At 35.5% G+C, this 19,486-nt stretch overlaps 2 protein-coding genes and 1 long non-coding RNA gene across 6 annotated transcripts in view; all 3 read right to left on the bottom strand.

Moving 5' to 3' along the window:
- Nucleotides 1-5,736, bottom strand: part of LOC113051778 (DENN domain-containing protein 5A-like) — a 48,147-nt gene extending 42,411 nt beyond the window's left edge. For all 3 annotated transcript variants that reach the window (XM_026215846.1, XM_026215844.1, XM_026215845.1), the window contains exon 1: nucleotides 5,461-5,736. In XM_026215846.1, coding sequence (XP_026071631.1) covers nucleotides 5,461-5,560 — 100 coding nt within the window. In that variant the 5' untranslated portion in view covers nucleotides 5,561-5,736. The remainder of the gene's footprint in view (nucleotides 1-5,460) is intronic.
- LOC113051779 (uncharacterized) lies at nucleotides 1,847-2,825 on the bottom strand. The gene is made up of 3 exons (XR_003276946.1): nucleotides 2,545-2,825; nucleotides 2,073-2,231; nucleotides 1,847-1,935 (listed from the first exon to the last, which is right to left on the bottom strand). It is a non-coding gene; the product is annotated as an uncharacterized LOC113051779 (long non-coding RNA).
- A 5,305-nt stretch (nucleotides 5,737-11,041) lies between the features above and the next one.
- On the bottom strand, nucleotides 11,042-18,761 carry LOC113051777 (transmembrane protein 41B-like). Of its 2 annotated transcripts, XM_026215842.1 has the most exons (8): nucleotides 18,680-18,761; nucleotides 18,474-18,573; nucleotides 15,502-15,619; nucleotides 15,279-15,407; nucleotides 14,984-15,077; nucleotides 14,756-14,860; nucleotides 14,530-14,668; nucleotides 11,042-11,235 (listed from the first exon to the last, which is right to left on the bottom strand). In XM_026215842.1, exons 2-8 carry the CDS (start codon nucleotides 18,565-18,567, stop codon nucleotides 11,066-11,068), a joined length of 849 nt encoding a protein of 282 aa, XP_026071627.1. In that variant the 5' UTR covers nucleotides 18,568-18,573; nucleotides 18,680-18,761; the 3' UTR covers nucleotides 11,042-11,065. The 2 variants fall into 2 exon arrangements, with proteins under 2 accessions (XP_026071627.1, XP_026071626.1); XM_026215841.1 differs by having other exon boundaries at nucleotides 18,474-18,714.
- Nucleotides 18,762-19,486: the final 725 nt, after the last annotated feature.

The following is a 19,486-nucleotide window of genomic DNA, read 5'->3' as shown; positions in this document are numbered from 1 at the left end:
ATAAAAAATGTACGTTATCGTGTGTGTGTATCTATCTATCTATCTATCTATCTATCTATCTATCTATCTATCTATCTATCTATCTATCTTCTTTAAAGAATTACTATAAAGTGTAACTTTTATTTGTAAATAAGCAACATAGTAAAATATATTTTTCCATTTAATTCTTATAGCCATTCATATATTTATTATACACTGTAAAATGTAATTAGTTGACTTTACTTAGAAAAATTGAGGAAACCGATTGCCTTAAAATTTCCAAGTAAAGTATTTTATAAATTTTTAGTTGGCACAACTTAATAACATTTGTATACCAAACTTTTTAATCAAGTATACTTGAGTAAAGCTGACTCAAAATCATTAGTTGTGTTAACTTCTTATTAGAGTCCACATTACTAGGAAAAACTTTGGAAACTGATTGCCTTAAAAAATTTAAGTAAGCTGAACTAAAAAAATTAAGTAAAGACAAAAAACAACACCTGATCTCAGGTAAAACATTATTTATTATCAATTGTAAAATACAGTGTACCAAGCAATCATTTAGACACTCCTAAATATAAAACAGTTTTTACTTAAAAAAAATGTGCAGCGCAAGTGCAACCAAAATAAACTGATGAATGAATTTCGAATTTGACAATCTGTGACCTGAAATGAACTGAGAACAGTTGACCTTTTAAAAGCATCAACGTTAGCTTAATGCAGGACAATTTATTACACTTCCAAAAAAAAAAAAAAAAAAATGAATAAAAAAATAAATAACCTTGCAGTGTAAAAATATTTTAAACAAAAACATTTAACAATAAAACCAATATACGATTCAAAACTTTTTTGTGTATTTTAGAAAGTCTGTGCATTAAGTTTAAAGGTATAGTAAAGGGATAGCCCAAAACTGAAAATTCTGTCATAATTTACTCTCCCACATCTCATATCAAACCTTGTAAGTAGTCTTTGAAACACACATGAAAATATTTTAAATGAACCCTGAGCAGTTTATGTCCCTCTATTAAAAGTCCAGGTAACCAAAACTAAAAAAGATCCAAAAAGATTATCAAGATGTCTTTGTGACTTGTTGTAAGACTAGACCCTTTCACTTACAGTTTCGGAAAGAGATGAGGGAGTGTAAATAATGACAGAACGTTCAGATTTGGGCGGACCATCACTTTAAAACAATCTGAAAAAGCCTTCACTTACATGAGCAGCATGTTTTTAAGGGACTGTAGTTTTGGTTTCAGGGATTTGTGTCCCAGAGAAAGAAACACTCTTTGAATAAAATCAAAAGTGTTCTTGAGCTGCGGAGGGTACTCCAAATTGAGCGCATATATCAGCCCAAAAAGTAGCCACATGGCATCCGGGAGGTTTTCAATATTGTCCATCACAATGGCACCTTCAAGGATAATTGCAGTGTGTGAATCCTCTAAATGCAGTGCTTTTGAAGAATCCTGGCTGCCTTCTGTTATCACAGTCAGAATCCTGATGGAAATCTGGGGTATGTCACAATCAGAGTCCTAATTAAAGAACAAAAAAAAGAACAGCAATATTAAAATTCTGGTAACATTAGAAATAGTAAATCTCACAAATGTAAAAGTATCTTAAAGAATCAGGACCATCACTTTCTGTTCGACATACAACTAACAGAGATAAACAACAGTTAAAATATTGTGTGAAAATTAGACACTGTAAAACAGAATGAACAGTACAATGATGGCAGAACATACACAAGAAAATGTACAATTACATTTAAAAAGTTTTGTGTCTGGTCTGTTTCTGGGACTGAATGCCTATTTGTGATGTATGTGTCGGGGATTAGAGTTTAGAATGAAATATACAAAGAATGGTACTTGCCAATGTTGCTTTGAAAAAGTCAGAGGTTTCTTGTCCAAGAAGGAGAGGAAGTCCATGAAGAACTGCTGTGTGATTAGCAGTGATGTCAGTGCCCTGGAAAAAGAAGTTAAAATTAGTCAGAAAGAAACCCATTTTAAAATTAAGTGATGACATTGCCCTGAAAAAAAAAAACTTACATAGAATGAAGTTTTACAGAATTTAGTTTAAGAAAGAAGTAATGACAAGCTTACCTTCAACTTAATTTGATCAAGAAACTCTGAAAGCCTTTTTCCAGCTGCCCCTTTTTTGGTTTCAAAAATGTTCAGAAATCGAGCTGTATGTTGATCAAGTGCTGTGAAAAAATCTGGCTTGAGGTTTTTGCTTGTGATGCGAACAAACTCTGCATTGATCTGTAAAAGGAAAAAGAACAATGCTTTATCTATTAGGCTTTTGGTTACTCTGTTAAAGAGATATTTGAAAATTGCCACAATTACCCTCATGGTGTCCCAAATGTAACAGATATTCTTTAGAAAAAGAGAGTTAATATATGGTCATATGGATTGATGTCACGATCAATGTATATATGCTTTTAAGAGCTTTCACATTCTTCACACTCTGAGATGGACGACTTTAAGAATTTGTATCTGAAGAAATTCATATAAATCTGGAATGGCATGGGGGTAAGTAAATGTTGTTAGGTTGTGTGATTTAATTGTTACTTACTTGTCGTTCTGTGAAGAGTGATGGCCATCTTTGGCGTCTCTTTTACTGGAGACTCAATCTCAACAATTTCCTTTCTCCTCAAGTAAAAAGTGGAATGTAAAAGTGGAAAAAACGTAACCATTATTTTATCATTGTTAATAAAAAAATAGGAACAAAGATACACATTACATAATATGCAAATTAAATAAAATACTACATTGGCTTGAGTGTATACATTATAACTTTACTCTTATTAAAGTTACTCTATTTAAGTTCTTCACTGAGAACCTACTGACAAAAAAACAACAAAAAAAAAAAACATAAAAATGTTCCTTGATTGAAAGGATGTACCTAACAATTAGAGACTTGCAATGCTAAACTTCTCATTTCGATTAACACAATCCAACACAATCCAAGAATTTGATTAAAATAAAAACGCATCCAATGTTCATGTGTAACACTAGTTAGTTTAATATGATTATTACACGATTAATTATGTATACAAAGCAATTCAGACATTAAAAATAAGTCAATCAAGCACTGCCTCACCTTTCCATGTGCTCTTCACCAGAAAAAATGGTATTCCGTTTCCGTTTCAAATCGGCTCCACCTACTGGTAGCACTGCGCATGACCACTCGAACATTTTCAAAATACTTATTATTTTAAGTAGAGGGTAATTGAATATTTTGAGTTTATTAACTTTCCGCGCTAAAAAGTTGTCCTTACTTTATTAAACTTAGTAAGGTCAACAAACTTATTCAAAATAAGTTAGATTCACTTAATTTTATTAGTAAGATCATCAGTTACATTTTACAGTGTATTTGTGTTGCAAAAAAATGTCAAAAGTCTAATTTTATTACCATTTGATAGCATCATTGTAACATGGTTCTCCTATAGTCTCTTTTTTGTTAAAGGTTTCAACCCAAAAATTAAAACAGCAAACTGGCCCAAAATGATCAAAGTTCAATAAAAAGATCATAACATTGCAAATGCATGACAAAGAAAAAACCTGACTGACTCGTTTCCTCTAAAAACGACATGTTAGCACTTTCATTCCCCAGCTAAACTAGGCCAACACAGGCTCAAAGAATGTCACCCAATCACGTGCTTAAAACATGACACGTTAAAACATTTTAAATGACATTTTAAAACAAGGAAATCTTTGAAATTGTACATCTCCTTTAAAAAAAAAAAAAATTAAAATTGTATCGAGTCACTAAAATCCTGCTACAACGATGTGACTGGATGCTGCATTAGGAATTGATGGCTTTTTGTTCTCCACAGAGAATCTCATTGACCTCTCTTTGTCTTTAGGGTACGTGTGGGACACGCTCCAATGATCGGGCTCTTCCCAAGGGGGCATGTCCTGGTCACTTTCACTAACGCTATCTCTAAATGTTTCATTTATTGCTCATCAATATATTCCACACAACGTATTCTCAACAGACATTAGTGATTGCAAGCTACTCCAAAACTCAAAGTCGCCCAACACAAATAATCACACTCTCTAACAAAATACACAAGAGTAAGGAGGATGATTCAATGGCCTGAGGCCAGTGTGAGGGCATTGACTTACTACTTGTTATCTTGCACATGGTGTACAAGTCAGAGAGAGCTTAATTGCCAAGCGTGCAATTCGTCTTGGTGTTTTAGGCACAATTCTAATTGGATTTCTGTTATGCACTAAACATTGTTAATACAGATTTAAATGTCAAAAATGATGTGCCAAAACTGTAATTAGTATATGTTATTATTAACTGCTAATTAAGCAGTTAATAATAATCCTGACCAACAGAAACTTCCCTTGTTGTGCTCTGCATCCATAAACAGAATTTCCTGGAGTTTAAATTCAACAAACAAAATCCATGGGCTGATTCACAATGTTTCACCTTTAACATACGATTTAAAACACCACGGGTGCAGTTCACAGAGCAGCACAACCGACTCAGATGCAACAGAATCCTTGTGAAATGAAACAGCCTTTTCACACAAAAATCCATGAACATTTGAGAGGGAACGGAGGCTCTGATTACAGCAGTGGAAATGCACCGAAACTGAAGATGCAAACTTGAGGAAGCCTGAAACCACAGGAAATCTGCACTCTTGCCCAACAACTCTTCACGGGCTGGTTCAAAGAGCCTTTTACATGAGACGACATAGCAAACGATCCACAGTAAACACTAAAACATGCTACGGCCGGATTATGTTATGTCCAATTACAGTGAGTGAACGCTGGAGATGAAGGAGTAGATCAATAAGATGTTAGGTCGGAATAGTCTGAACAGATTATATAACAATAACACCATGTTTTGGTTAATGCTGAAGATGAACAGTTTATGAAGTCAACACAAGATTATATTAAACCACTTGATTATATGAAGACTATTACAGAATATAGATTCATTATGACTTTCACTGCTACTGGTCCTTAGTCTTTTTGCCTTACATAAGTAAATAATGTCAGTCTCCCTGCTTTGAGTTACTGTATGTTTTATGGCTTGTATAGAGGATATAAATGGAGGAGCTATTATTAAATGACAGATGCTTTATCTTCTGCTGGGTTTACTTCATTTGAGTACGCTTTTTCCCAATAAAAGTCAGTAGAATGTTGAAATATTTCCTTTAAGACAAATCAAAGGGTCTTGTAACTAACGTTATCTATTTTTGTTTGCACGTCCAGTGTATGTGAATAGAATATAATAACATAAATCTCAGCACTCGCGTGTTGAATATTACGCACGTCCACCATGCTGAATATATTTTCGCGTATTTTCAGCTGTTTTGTTGGTGTTATCATCACAGTACTCACTATGTATTGTAGCACAATGATTGATAAATCAAAGAACTAAAAAAAAGTATAAGCATAAATACAATAAAACCACATAAATCTGTCGAAATCTGAGTCCTAACCAGCCTCAATCTTGCTCGGGTCTTACCGGACAGCTCGTCTGGTTCTAAGCCGCTCTCGGTGTCCAGACCGCAGGTCACGAAATAATCCGCGAAGCGGCACGAGCTCGAGCTGAATCCGGTGCTCATTTTGAGTCGGCTCCGCTTGTGCTCTTCTGTATGTGGGTCTAGAGGAGCGCATAGTACGAGCTCTCTGGATCACTCTGAGCAGCCATTGCGGATGCAGACCAAGTCAGGAGCCCCAAGCGCCAGTCGCGTTGTGGCCTCCGGTACAGCTGTTTTCCGTCCTCTGCGCGCGCTTGTGCGCACGCGCATCGCTCTGCTCGGGATGCCGCTATGCGTTAAAGCCCCGAAGCATCATCGCCGGAGACCCAAGGAACTTCATCACGCATCACGCATCACACTTTTGGTGCGGATACATAACCTCTTTAACAGCCATGAAAGCCAGGTAACATGATAACCAATAATTAGCTTTAAATGTAAAACTTTAAAAATGTGTCGTATAGCAGAATAGAAATATGTTGTTTGATGTTGTCCTCTGGTGGTGAATTTGGAAATCACATGCATGCAACTTTTTATTGTCTCCTGAATAAAGAGCATGATGGCATTGACCAGCCTTCAGTTGGATTTTGGCATGATGTGTAATAATGATATGGATAGGCTAGGCTATATTGTGAGTGATGGAGTGACATTTTTCCTTACTGGATAAAATTGGAGCAGTCAATTAACTTAGCCGAAGTTCTAAACATAAATGAATTAGGAATTATGTAAACAATAAAGATACTGTGTCCGATCGGGGAAAAAAAAATGTATACATTTCAACTTGTTTCTTGGCTGTCCTGGAAGAAAAGCGATCTTATGTACATTCATTCGTTCAATTTATTCATATTTTTCAAATCTCTAAAATTAATAACGTTTGGTAGGCTAATATGGTAATGACAGCAGTATTGAGTATTTCAGTTATGTATCACTTTTTCAATTATGTTTTAAATGCCAAAAAAAAATTAAATGTGTTTTATAAGTTTTTTTTTTGCTCATGATACTATTATAAAATATTTATTCAGACATTAACATTTATAAGGTCTGTGTTGTAGACAAGATCCAGAGCCATAACAGCAAAATGCCAGGCAATTTTTTCTTAAAAAATATATGTCTCTTAACTTATATATATATATATACACACACAGGTGCTGGTTAGAATATCATCAAAAAGTTGATTTCACTAATTCTATTCAAAGAGTGAAACTTTAATATTCATTCATTACACACAGACTGATGTATTTCAATTGTTTAACTGACAACTAAGGAAAACCACAAATTCAGTATCTCAGAAAATTAGAATTTTGTGAAAATGTTCAATATTGAAGACACCTGGTGCCACACTCTAATCAGCTAATTAACTCAAAACACCTGCAAAGCCTATAAATGGTCTCTCAGTCTAGTTCCGTAGGCTACACAATCATAGGGAAGACTGCTGACTTGACAGTTGTCCAAAAGACAGCCATTGACACCTTGCACAAGGAGGGCAAGACACAAAAGGTCATTGCAAAAGAGGCTGGCTGTTCACAGAGCTCTGTGTCCAAGCACATTAATAGAGAGGGTCGAAGAGAAAGGAAAAGATGTGGTAGAAAAAAAAGTGTACAAGCAACAGGGATAACCACACCCTACAGAGGATTGTGAAACAAAACCCATTCACAAATGTGGGGGAGATTCACAAAGAGTGGACTGCAGCTGGAGTCAGTGCTTCAAGAACCACTACACACAGACGTATGCAAGCCATGGGTTTCAGCTGTCGCATTACTTGTGTCAAGCTCAAGCCACTCTTGAACAACAGACAGCATCAGAAGTGTCTAGCTTCAAAAAGGACTGGACTGCTGCTGAGTGGTCCAAAGTTATGTTCTCTGATGAAAGTAAATTTTGCATTTCCTTTGAAAGTCAGGTTCCCAGAGTCTAGAGGAAGAGAGGAGAGGCACACAATCCACGTTGCTTGAGGTCCAGTGTAAAGTTTCCACAGTCAGTGATGGTTTGGGGTGCCATGTCATCTGCTGATGTTGGTCTACTGTGTTTTCTGAAGTCAAAGATCAACACAGCCGTATACCAGGAAGTTTTAGAGCACTTCATGCTTCCTGCTGCTGACCAACTTTATAGAGATGCAGATTTCATTTTCCAACAGGACTTGGCACCTTCACACAGTGCCAAAGCTACCAGTACCTGGTTTAAGGACCATGGTATCGCTGTTCTTAATTGGCCAGCAAACTCACCTGACTTTAACCCCATAGAAAATCTATTGGTTATTGTGAAGGGGAAGATGCGATATGCCAGACCCAACAATGCAGAAGAGCTGAAGGCCACTATCAGAGAATCCTGGGCTCTCATTACACCTGAGCAGTGCCACAGACTCCATGCCACGCCGCATTTCTGCAGTAATTCAGGCAAAAGGAGCCCCAACTAAGTATTAAGTGCTGTACATGCTCATACTATTTTTTTTTATTCTTTTTAGTTGGCCAAGACTTCTAAAAATCCTTTCTTTGTATTGGTCTTAAGTTATATTCTAATTTTCTGAGAGACTGAATTTGGGATTTTTCTTAGTTGTCAGTTATAATCATCAAAATTAAAAGAAATAAACAATTGAAATATATTTCAGTCTGTGTGTAATGAATGAATATAATATACAAGTTTAACTTTTTGAATGGAATTAGTGAAATAAATCAACTTTTTGATGATATTCTTATTATATAACCAGCACCTGTATGTAAATATGTGTGTGTGTGATTTAATTAAAAGTGTGAGTCATAGCCCTATAAAAATGTATAATTAAAATAATTACATTTTAAAATAACTTGTCAAAAGGTCTACACTACATGCAGTGATTTGTCTATTAACATTATTGCGATAGACACGGGTTGTCCTTACAAAAAAAAAAAATGCATTATGAGAGCTCTTTAAGGAAATTCATATATCATTTAAGACAATTGTTAGCAGATCCTATGGCTTCTTTTTAGGTTACTTCATTTAAAACAGCCTTAATTTCAAGATGTTATTATAAAACACACACACAGACACCGCAATTCAGTTAAAATGATGAAAAGGCAAATTCAGAAGAGGTAAATGTTACTCGTATTTAATTATGTCATCATAAATATATTATGTTTCAAGAAGACAGACAGATATGAATGAATAGATTTTAAAAAATAAAGGACACAACAATACATTGTCAATTAAATCTTACGTAATACTGGAATCAGTAGCCTTAATTTATTGAGGAGTTCTGTAAAAAAAAAAAAAAAAAAAAAATTGCTGGAGAAAAATCAGGATGAGTACAACTTGGTAATTATAAATGGGTCCGAGAGCGTACATCAACACACTACTCATCATCATAACAAATACAGCTTGCTGAGGCTTGAAACTGTTGCAGAACAACTGAATAACTCCGTCACATCCGCTCCCTCGGCTTAGTGCCATGTAACATCAAAAGCTGATGGGAAAATTTAGACATTTACAGATGACAAAAACTAAATGTTAGGTTTGACATTCAGACAGAAACTGCTAAAATAAATTAATGCAACATGAGAGAACAATTCAAAAGAGGTAACCGGGTAATGAAATCTGGAATAAGAACCGTCCCTCATCACACCATACCAAGTAAGAGAAATTACAGTGCAGGTGGTTTATTTATCCCATTGCACACATTGTTGATTTCATTTTCAGTCAAGAAACTAATATATTGAGGGTTTAATGACTATTATATTCAGAAAAAAAGGAAAACAATATTATAGTCATTTTTTTAAGACTGATTTGATTTACTGAAAGGCAAATTTAACTGCAGAGAGTTTAACAGCATAAAGTTGTGTCAATTAAATGAAAAGTTCACCCACACATGAAAATGCCTCACCCTCAGTACATCCAAGGTTTAGCATTAAATTACTTGCTCACCAATGGATCCTTCTGCAGTGAATGGGTGCCGTCAGAATGAGAGTCCGAACACCTGATAAAAACATCACAATAATCCACAAGTAATCCGCACAAGTCCAGTCCATCAATTAACGTCTTGTGAAGCGAAAAGCTGTGTTTGTAAGAAACAAATTCAGCATTAAATTTAAACATTCGCTTCTAGCCAAAATACCAGTCCATAATTCACAGTAATGCTTCCTCCATTTACAAAGTCCATCCCCTGTTGTCCTCTCACATTAAAATCCTTCAACATACAACTGTTTTGGACTGTTTTCACTTGGAAACAGTGCTTGATCGGAGCATATTTCTCTCTCAATTCAGACAATACAGGATTTTCACAGAAAAAAAAGCAATATCATGGACAGAGGGAGTAAAATAACATTTTAGCCGGAAGCAACGGTTTGAAATTAAAAATTTCTTAATGGTGGATTTGTTTCTTATAAACATGCAGCTTTTCACTCCACAAGACATTCACTGATGGACTGGAGTCGTATGGATTACTTTCAGATTATTGTTGTGTTTTTATCAGCTGTTTGGACTCTCATTCTGACGGCACCCATTCATTCACTGCAGAGGATCAGTTGGTAAGCAAGTAAAGTAATGCTACATTTCTCCAAATCTGCTCGGATAAAGAAAAAAACTCATCTACTCATCTCTGATGGCCTGAGGGTGAATGAATTTTCAGCAAATTTACATTTTCGGGTGAATTATTCCATAAAATAGACATGCGCTTGATTAAACCGACTGTAACAGTTACAAATCTCCTATATTTCCAGAATTTAATACTTCCCTCTGTCACGTGGCTAAACGGAAAACAAACAAAACCCAATATTATTTTACTTAAATTATAAAATATTTGATAAAAACAAAAAAAACAAAATAATTTGGCATTTTGACTACTTCAAAAACCTCCGTCCAAATATAAAGAATTAAAATTAGTTTGAATTGCTAAAATAGGTGTTAATGGTTCAGTATGCGTGACATCAGGATATTCGTGCCATTTCTTTTACTTCAATTAACTTAACTAGTTATATTAAGGCAGAACCTATCAATATGCTATCTACAGTTTTGATCTGTAATACTAATGTGGCATCATCCATATTTATCAGTTTTGGGGGAAAATAAAGTCTATAACAACAGCTAAGCACTATCGTCTACAGTTAGCAGCAGTACACAGGGAACTGTCAGGAGATCGTCCATTCAGATCCCTACCGCAGTTTTAGCTGGCATGAGAAATAAGAAAAAGAAGTAGTAAACCCACAAAGCTCGCCCGCAAAAGGTTTCTGATGCATGTAATACCTCATTCTCAAACACATTTGAACCTTAAATCAACAGTAAAAAAAAAGTTGAAATTGGCACTTTCCATTTTAGCTCGGCAACTTCAGAGGGAGTGAAAATATGCCTCTTCCAGTGTATCTCACATAAATCATTGTGAAAAATATTGAGAAACTGAAAATCCACTGAAGACATCAATATCGAAAATATTGCTTAAATGGAAAATGTTTCATTCCATGGAAGTACTGTCGAATCAGTGGAAGGCCAGTCCTGACAGCCACTGGCTGTCCGTAATATGATGAAATGAGGGTTTGTTGTACATGCATAAAAGAGGAGAAGAAAGCAAGGAGAAGTTTAGAGGACCAGTATCATTCCTGAGTTGAATCAAGCAGGGGGTGATGATGATCTCTACTCAAGTTTCTGCTGGATTTTCTTCTGAAAGCAGACGGGAAGGATGGAGACCACAGCTAAAAGCCCCAACACGAGAAGAGAGTTCCAGGACACGGCCTCGCCAGCTGTGGTCAGTTTGTACAAAGTCGTCCCTGCGTTAATCGCCACGAAGGATGGAGGAGCCACTCCTATAGAAGAGATCAGATAACAGCTATCGGATGATTTACTTATACAAGCATGCAATGTTGTAGTTATTTCATCAGTTAAGTCATGTTACCAAAAAGGCAATTAAAGCTGCCTTAAAACTGTGCATGTATGTAAGTATTTGTTATATGTATATAAGTCACATTTAAGAACATGTCTCTGAAATGCAGCGGTTTGCAAAACTGTCCTGGAGCCTCCTCTAACACACTCAATTCAGCTCGTCAGCTCATTAGTAAAGACTGAGGTGGGTCAGAACAGGTAAAGAGATGAGTGTCAAATCGGTGTCATGAGCACCAGCAGCAGCTCTTAAAGTAATTGCAGCCAAAAAAAACAAAACAAATAATCTAGCTGCTGTGATGCCTGTTAATCAAACAGCAAAAAAATTTGGTGTTTGAGAATTTTATTCAATTTCAGCATATTTCTTACTTGCTGAAGGGCACATGTAGCTGAAAATATTACGATGTGATTACACAAATACTGAAAATATATTGTCTTTATGTTGTTTGTACATTCATTTGAAGACTGAACGTGAAATTATTGTTAGTATTTTTAAAAACTTTAATGTCAGGTGGGATTAATCACGATTAATTTCTGAAAAAATTTGCAATTAATTTTTTTTTTTTTCGATTGACAGCATAAATACCTTTGTATATAATAAGATATACATGGGCTGCCAAATGGTGGACTTGTGAGATGCGTGCATCCTGACCACGAAGCCTTTTGACATAATGAAATAAATACTGTAGATGCCAGACGCTATTTTATAACAAAATCAAATTTATATCAAGTACATCAAGGTAAGCTTTTTTTAAAGGGTTAGTTCACCCCCCCAAAAAAATTATGTCATTAATAACTCATGTCGTTCCAAACCCATGAGACCTCCGATCATCTTCGGAACACAGTTTAAGATATTTTAGATTTAGTCCGAGAGGTCTACTGTCCATGTCCAGAAAGGTAAGAAAAACATAATCAAAGTAGTCCATGTGACATCATAGATTCGCGAACGAATCACTCAATGTAACTGGATCTTTTTGAACCAGTTCACAAAATTGAACTGAATCATTTGAAACGGTTCACGTCTCTAATACGCATTAATCCACAAATGACTTAAGCTGTTAACTTTTTTAATATGGCTGACACTCCCTCTGAGTTCAAACAAACCAATATCCTGGAGTAATTAATTTACTAAAACAATACACTGACTGAACTACTGTGAAGAGAGAACTGAAGATGAACACAGAGATATTGGTTTGTTATCAGATATCACAAACTACTTTGTTTTAAACTCTCTCTCACAAAAGACCCGGAAGAGAAGAAAACGCTGAATAAAGTTGTAGTTTTTGCTTTTTTTGGACCAAAATGTATTTTCAATGCTTCAAAATATTCTAACTGGCCCTCTGATGTCACATGGACTACTCTGATGATGTTTTTCTTACCTTTCTGGACATGGACAGTATACCGTACACACAGCTTCAATGGAGGGACTGAGAGCTCTCGGACTAAATCTAAAATATCTTAAACTGTGTTCCAAAGATATAAATAGAGGTCTTACTGGGTTTGGAACAACATGAGGGCAAGTTGTTAATGACATAATTTTGCTATTTGGGAGAACTATGCCTTTAACTATTTCTATGGTCAGACATGAGGTTGTGCGTGCAGTGAAGAGAGCAGAAAGCAGAGCACAGAGAAGTAAAAGAGAAATAAAAAAAGACAATGGCATTCTAAAAAATTAGGAAAGTTCGCGAGTCTTAAATTTAGTTGTATCAAACTGAAGTCCATAAAAAGGCTTAAAAAGGTACAAGAAATTCTTTATAATTTCAGGAGGTCTTAAATTTGGGGACGGAAAGACAAGAATTACGATATGGCTGAATATGACAATTAAGCTTGAAAAGGCTGTGATTTAATTAAATAAACATGAGTGCTGCACATTTCAAAGTCCAGTGCTGTGCTGCTTTGTTTACAGCCGTTACCAGGGAAACATATTTCTATGGATCTTAAAATATGAAAAAACTATTTGAATTTGAACTGTGTAAATTTGAATTATTGACAAGTTTAATTTAACAAAACTGAATATTATGTGGCATTTAACCGTTTTGAATTAGATTTTTTTTTTTTTACTTGAATATTGAACATTTGAAATTTAACACAATTTGATTTATTTTTCATGGTAGGGTTTTATTTAGTCATTTAGAAGACTTACAAATGAGGACAATGGAAGCAATCAAAATCAACAAGAGAGCAAAGATATGTAGAAGACAGAAGCGCGGTGTGTTTTCAAAAAAGTGCTGGTGCACTAAATGCTAAAATATAGAAGTGCTGGTACTGCATACTGGTCCATACAGGCCCACTTCAACCACTGTTGTTCCCTCAACCTATTACCATATTCCCAAGTTAATATGTAGTGGCCATGACAAACTAAATTAAACAAATATGTCCTCTCCCTGTCACCTTAGTAACTGGCCAATTGAATCGTTCCACTATTCGACGATCTACTCTTCCTTGTGTATGACCTCTGACCTACTTTCTATGCAATCTGTTTTTAAACGATTTAAAAAACTTAAAAAAAAAAACATTTTTTAAATATATATATATATATATATACACACACAAGTCAAAAATTTGTTAAATGCCACATAATACTCAGTTTAGTTAAATGCCACTTGTCAAAAATTCAATTTTACACAACTCAAATAGTTTCGTCCTATTTTAAGCTCCACATATTTCTGCCATTCCAAAAGCACCTCCTGCTGGCAGAGAATGAGATTTCAATAAACCCATCTGCTGTTTCTGGTCAGACCAATGTGAAAATCAACTGAAGTTTGTACGCTACAAATACGCAGCAGAGTTGTAAATGTGAACTGGTGGAACGACAAGAAGAATATGTATCAGAATGGTTTTAACAATACAGCATCATATATTTATGTCTTTTACCAGATATAATAATCGATTGCTGAAATATTTAGAAAAAAAAATGTTTATAGGCTGAAATGTGAAGTATAAAACTTTTAGTTTTTTATGAAAACCTGAATCTGAACTACAAATCGTAATTTTTGCAGTCATTTTCTCTTAGGTCTTAAGAATTTTACAATTTTAGCTTATATATATACTGCAGATTCCCTGGTCTGGTAAAAACTATCAACTCATGTTTTTAAGTCAATATTTTTCTGGACCTCAGCTGGTGAGGAGTGTTCATTAATGGACCTCAAGCAATTTTAGTTACTCCATAGTATTACAGTACATATGACTGCAGCGCTACCAACAAACTTCAATTATCTTACCAAGAAAGGTCCCCAGGAAGAAGACACCCAGTGGCACATTAATGACCGGCGAGGTGATGTTGATGAACCAGTTTGGAAGGAAAGGAGTTATTCTCAAAAAAATGATGTAATTAATGAGGTGCTCTCTGTGCTTGTCCACCTGCAGTGACATTAAACGACATTGGCTCAACATTATAACCAGTCAATTTACATACAAAAATGAAAGCTATTCATATGAAAACCTCACCTGTTGTGACCATTTCTGAGCTCTCTCTGTGAGGTACTTGTACACCATCGGCCTCCCGACTAAATAAGACAACATATAGCAAAAAGACGCTCCAAGGCCAGAACACTGTTAACCACAAAACACAACAACATATTTACAGAACAAAGACTCACTTTTTTTTGTACTAGAAGAGAATGTTTGGCAGACAGACTGTTTTGAAATGAATTTGACTACAAACAAGGAACATACCAGACAGACCAGGAACAGAGCTAATGGAAAAGGGTAGAGATAACCAGAGAGTATACTGAGAAATATGGAGCCTGGGATGGCAAACGTCTGAAGGCTGAGGAAGGCTTAGTTAAGGCTTTAACTCAATAGTGAATAAACATGCAAGTCTGGCCAAATGTTTTACGTAGCTTATACGAAGATGAAAAATAGATACTTCAAGCAAACTGTCTGCTAACAGGGGTCTAATCTGACCCATTTAAAAAAATAAAGTTCTGAAAAAGGTTAATTTTATAATTAATCATGGCTCAAAGGATACAAGATGTATGTTGCAAAGTATGCTAAAAGCACTTGAGTATAATATGTGTCCTTGTATTTGGACAGCACTATGCCCAATGCCTTGGCATCATCCATGTCTTTAGGGATTTTGATTTTTTCTCTCTCGTCTCTGCATGGGAGAAAGAAAGACGTCAAACCTCTGTCGAGTCACCGTGAAACACTCTTTATGTTCAGTACACAAATCTAAGGGGTGGTAGACTTACTCGCTCAGTTCTGGGAAATTTCTGAACAGCAGATACATGACACAAGCCGAACAGGCAAAGATAGTGATGAGGAGGAGGATTGACATGCGTGCGGAGGCTCCTCCTGACGACTGGGGTCCTGAGGGAATAATTCAAAAACACTTCATGAATAACCTCTATCAACAATCATGCAACATACCGCATATATTTGCATCACTTGTTCACAATCCTCGGGGAGATCCAGGCCCATGAGAGCTTTCGTGCGTGGTGAGCAAGAGAACTACAAAGCCAAAAATCACATATGATAATGTGACATCATCTTAAAGGAGCAGTGTGTAAATTCTGTCCTATTAGCAACACAAAACTGATTTACAAAAACAGCCAGATGTTTAAACACAGGAAAATCTGAGGGGCTCTTTCACATGCAAACATGTTTACAGGCTTCATCATCAGTGTGATCTTAGGTTAACATTAATACAATTAATTGAAAATAAATTATCTTTAGGCTGAAGAGGTTTATTTTTTTTCATTTGCATTCTTTGCATCATACAATCAAGGCATAAATCTAGAAGGTTTAATCTGGGGATGTTTCTGCTGTATTAAAAGACAATCGGTTCACTCAGAATCATTATGACAGAAAAATACAATGTTAATTTAGATCAATTCAGTCCGACTCCTAAATGAAAAAACAAAAAAAAAAAAAAATCACACGCAGTGTTTTTAATATGCCCTGTGACGTTCACATGATGTTGAAAGGTTTTGGCCAGTCTACTGGGACAAATTATGAAACATTCAAAACTAATTTTGTACCAACAGCAAAATTAATAAAGTATCCTACAAACATACAACTCTGCACTTAAGCATGTTTTGGAAAGATTTCAGCTGAACATATACCCATTTAATTTTGAGTACTGGAAAAAGAAACATTTTTGCATTCGTTTTAACATTGTATTTACTCAAGATTATTTTGGAAGGATTAAGAAACACATTAAGTGAAAGTGAAAGTGAAGTGACATTCAGCAAAGTATGGTGACCCATACTCAGAATTTGTGCTCTGCATTTAACCCATCCGAAATGCACACACACAGAGCAGTGAACACACACACACACACTGTGAGCACACACCCGGAGCAGTGGGCAGCCATTTATGCTGCGGCGCCCGGGGAGCAGTTGGGGGTTCGATGCCTTGCTCAAGGGCACCTAAGTCATGGTATTGTTCATGCACTCCCCCCACCCACAATTCCGTCCAGCCCGAGACTAGAACTCACAACCCTTTGATTGGGAGTCCTACCCTCTAACCATTAGGCCACGACTTCCCTAAACAGAAAACTGTCATGTATGACAGAAATGTATGTATTTGGATGTGCTTTTTTGTTTTAAGAATGTTATTTTGAAATGTAAAGAACAACATAATATTATATATTTTAAGTAAATAAAATTCATAAGTAGTTTTTACATTTTAAAGCAATATTTGATTTACATTTTATATATTTTAAATGACTTCAAATTCTAAATATACCTTTTGTTACAAGCTCTGTCATTTATCAACTGTATTTTTTTTCCCACTGGGAGCTAATGTAATTAATAATGTGACTAAGCAGGCCCGAAGCCAGCTATGAGGTAAATTTTTAATTTTCGAAAATAAAAATTGTTCTCTGATTGACTAATTTGCTGCCAAACTCTTCATATTAATGTCTGCATGTATAATTCAGAATGTTTAGCGTCCGTGGTATAAAAATGATCATTGCGAGACACTTCCGAAGTGATCAAGTCTGTGAAAAGTTGTGTACGAGACGCAGCCTCCGTGTCGCCTGATCCAGCTATTATAAGCAGTTTTTGACTTATAATAAAATAAAAAGTAATAACAAAAAAGGCAACGGCTATTTACACTAAGGGCAAATAGCAGCATTTTTTATTGATATGCTACTTACACTAAGTGCAAGTAGCTATAGATTCTATTTATACTATGTTAATTACATTATAATTACATTTTAAAACTAAATTATAAAACAATGCAATGCAATATTAACTTATTGAGTGTAATTAAATGGATGCCACCTTATTGGGTCAATAAAGCCCTCCCTACACCTTCCCACCCAATACCTTATTTTCAACTTTTTGATTATTTACTTCATTTTCATTGAAAATAAATTATTTTCTGATGTGATTTGAAATTTGAAAAGGGAGAAAAAAAGTTCGCCAAAAGGCAGATTCGAACACGGGTTGATCACGTGAAAATACGTATATGACATACGTTTGACCTTGACATTTGGTGGGCAGAATGTATCGTTACATGAATAATAAACTACTGATAAAATTATCCACCCCATAAATATAGTATAAATAAATAATAAATAGGGTATGATTTAAAAATGAGCATCCCTCCAAAAACATCTACATGTCTCTCTCTTTTCAAGAGTTAGTGTATACAATTATTTGTATTCATAGGGGTTATTATAGCACTATTCTATAATAATGGGGTTATTTTAGAAACCCCCTGGACCTCACTAATTTTCAAAGCCTGGCTACGGCCATGTGACTAAGTAATAGCTCTTGTTCATGTGGCATTGAACAAAAAGATCAGTTTAAAGGTTGAATGCTGAAAGCATGAGTAATGCGAATTAAACCAAGCAGATATCACTGCATTACACAATCCTTCACTCCATTTGACTAGCCAAATAAGTCAAAACATGTCATAAATCAAAACAAGTCACATTTAGATCCATTTCCGATGAAGGTTTGCTGTAGATTGTGTTGATTTCTATCATTGTAAGCCACACTTCAGAGTCTATTATTAACCGACAAAAGCTTTGATCGTTCAACTGAAGCGCTAATCAATATTACATTAACCTTAGTCCTGGATGTTCAAGCTCCAGCTGCCAGGTTGTCTGGTCTTCGTAAACAACAATTTCTCAGTGAATATCTATTATTCCGCCTCCGGATAATCGTGGAAAGCTACAACTGTGTGAGACTGATATTATATATAAAATCACCTTTGAGGACCGGAGTTTGTTTGGAGGGCCTCGGCTCCGGCTCTACCAGCGGACTGCTCTCTGTCTCGCGGTTTCCGCTTCTCTTCTTGGCCATGATGATCTGTTTTGACAAAAGAAAATAATGAAGTTCGATCTCAGATGTCAACCGAGAACATATGTCAATGTAAAAGCTGAACGCAAGGCTTCAGCCGGCTTTCTCCTCCTACTTCTAGATATACCGGTGACCTGTGACTGTTTTCTTCTTCTTCGGTGCTGTTTCAGTTCTGATCAACGTAGTTGTTGTGGCGCTACTGCCACCTAGTAAAGATATCGAGACATTGGATGAATGGATAATAAAAAGTACCATTGTATTTCTGAAGCAATTTTAGGAATACAAAACTTTTATTTTCAGCTATTCGTACAGTATGTCGCCTGATGTTTATTATCGATCATTTTGGACTTTCTTGTGAATTGTCTGGTAGGCTATAGTATAATTCAAGTGTCAAATGATGAGTTGACTCATCTGTCCCTAATATATTATACCAAACTATCATGCTTTGTGGAAAAAATGAGATTAACTACTCTTTATGATGTGCAGTGGTTTTTGACTTGCATAGGGAAGTCCACGTCACAATTATAATGATAACAACACAGAGGAATTATATCATTGGAGTCACTTTCAGAAGATTAATTTTAGCTAATGAATGATACAAATGTTGACAACCAATCAGTATCTACCCAACTTCAAAGCACTTGAGTATTTTAAGCAGCAGTTGACAGAACTACAGTGTATGCTTCAGATTAACAGAATGCTTTTTATCTGTTGATGTAAATGTTAATGTAGATATTATTATAGTAATCATAATACTTATCGTTCTTGGCACGAACAGGCCTTAAAGGGTCATATAATGGTGCTAAAAAGAACATTATTTTTTGTAATGAAATCTATGCGGTTTAAGGTTACAAAAATATTATTTTCCACATACTGTACAGTATTGTACATGGTCCCTACACAGTGTTCATTGCTCCCTACT

The sequence above is a fragment of the Carassius auratus genome, chromosome 32 (genome assembly GCF_003368295.1).
Source record: "Carassius auratus strain Wakin chromosome 32, ASM336829v1, whole genome shotgun sequence".
NCBI lineage: Eukaryota > Metazoa > Chordata > Actinopteri > Cypriniformes > Cyprinidae > Carassius > Carassius auratus.
This window is presented reverse-complemented; position numbering and strand designations above follow the sequence as displayed.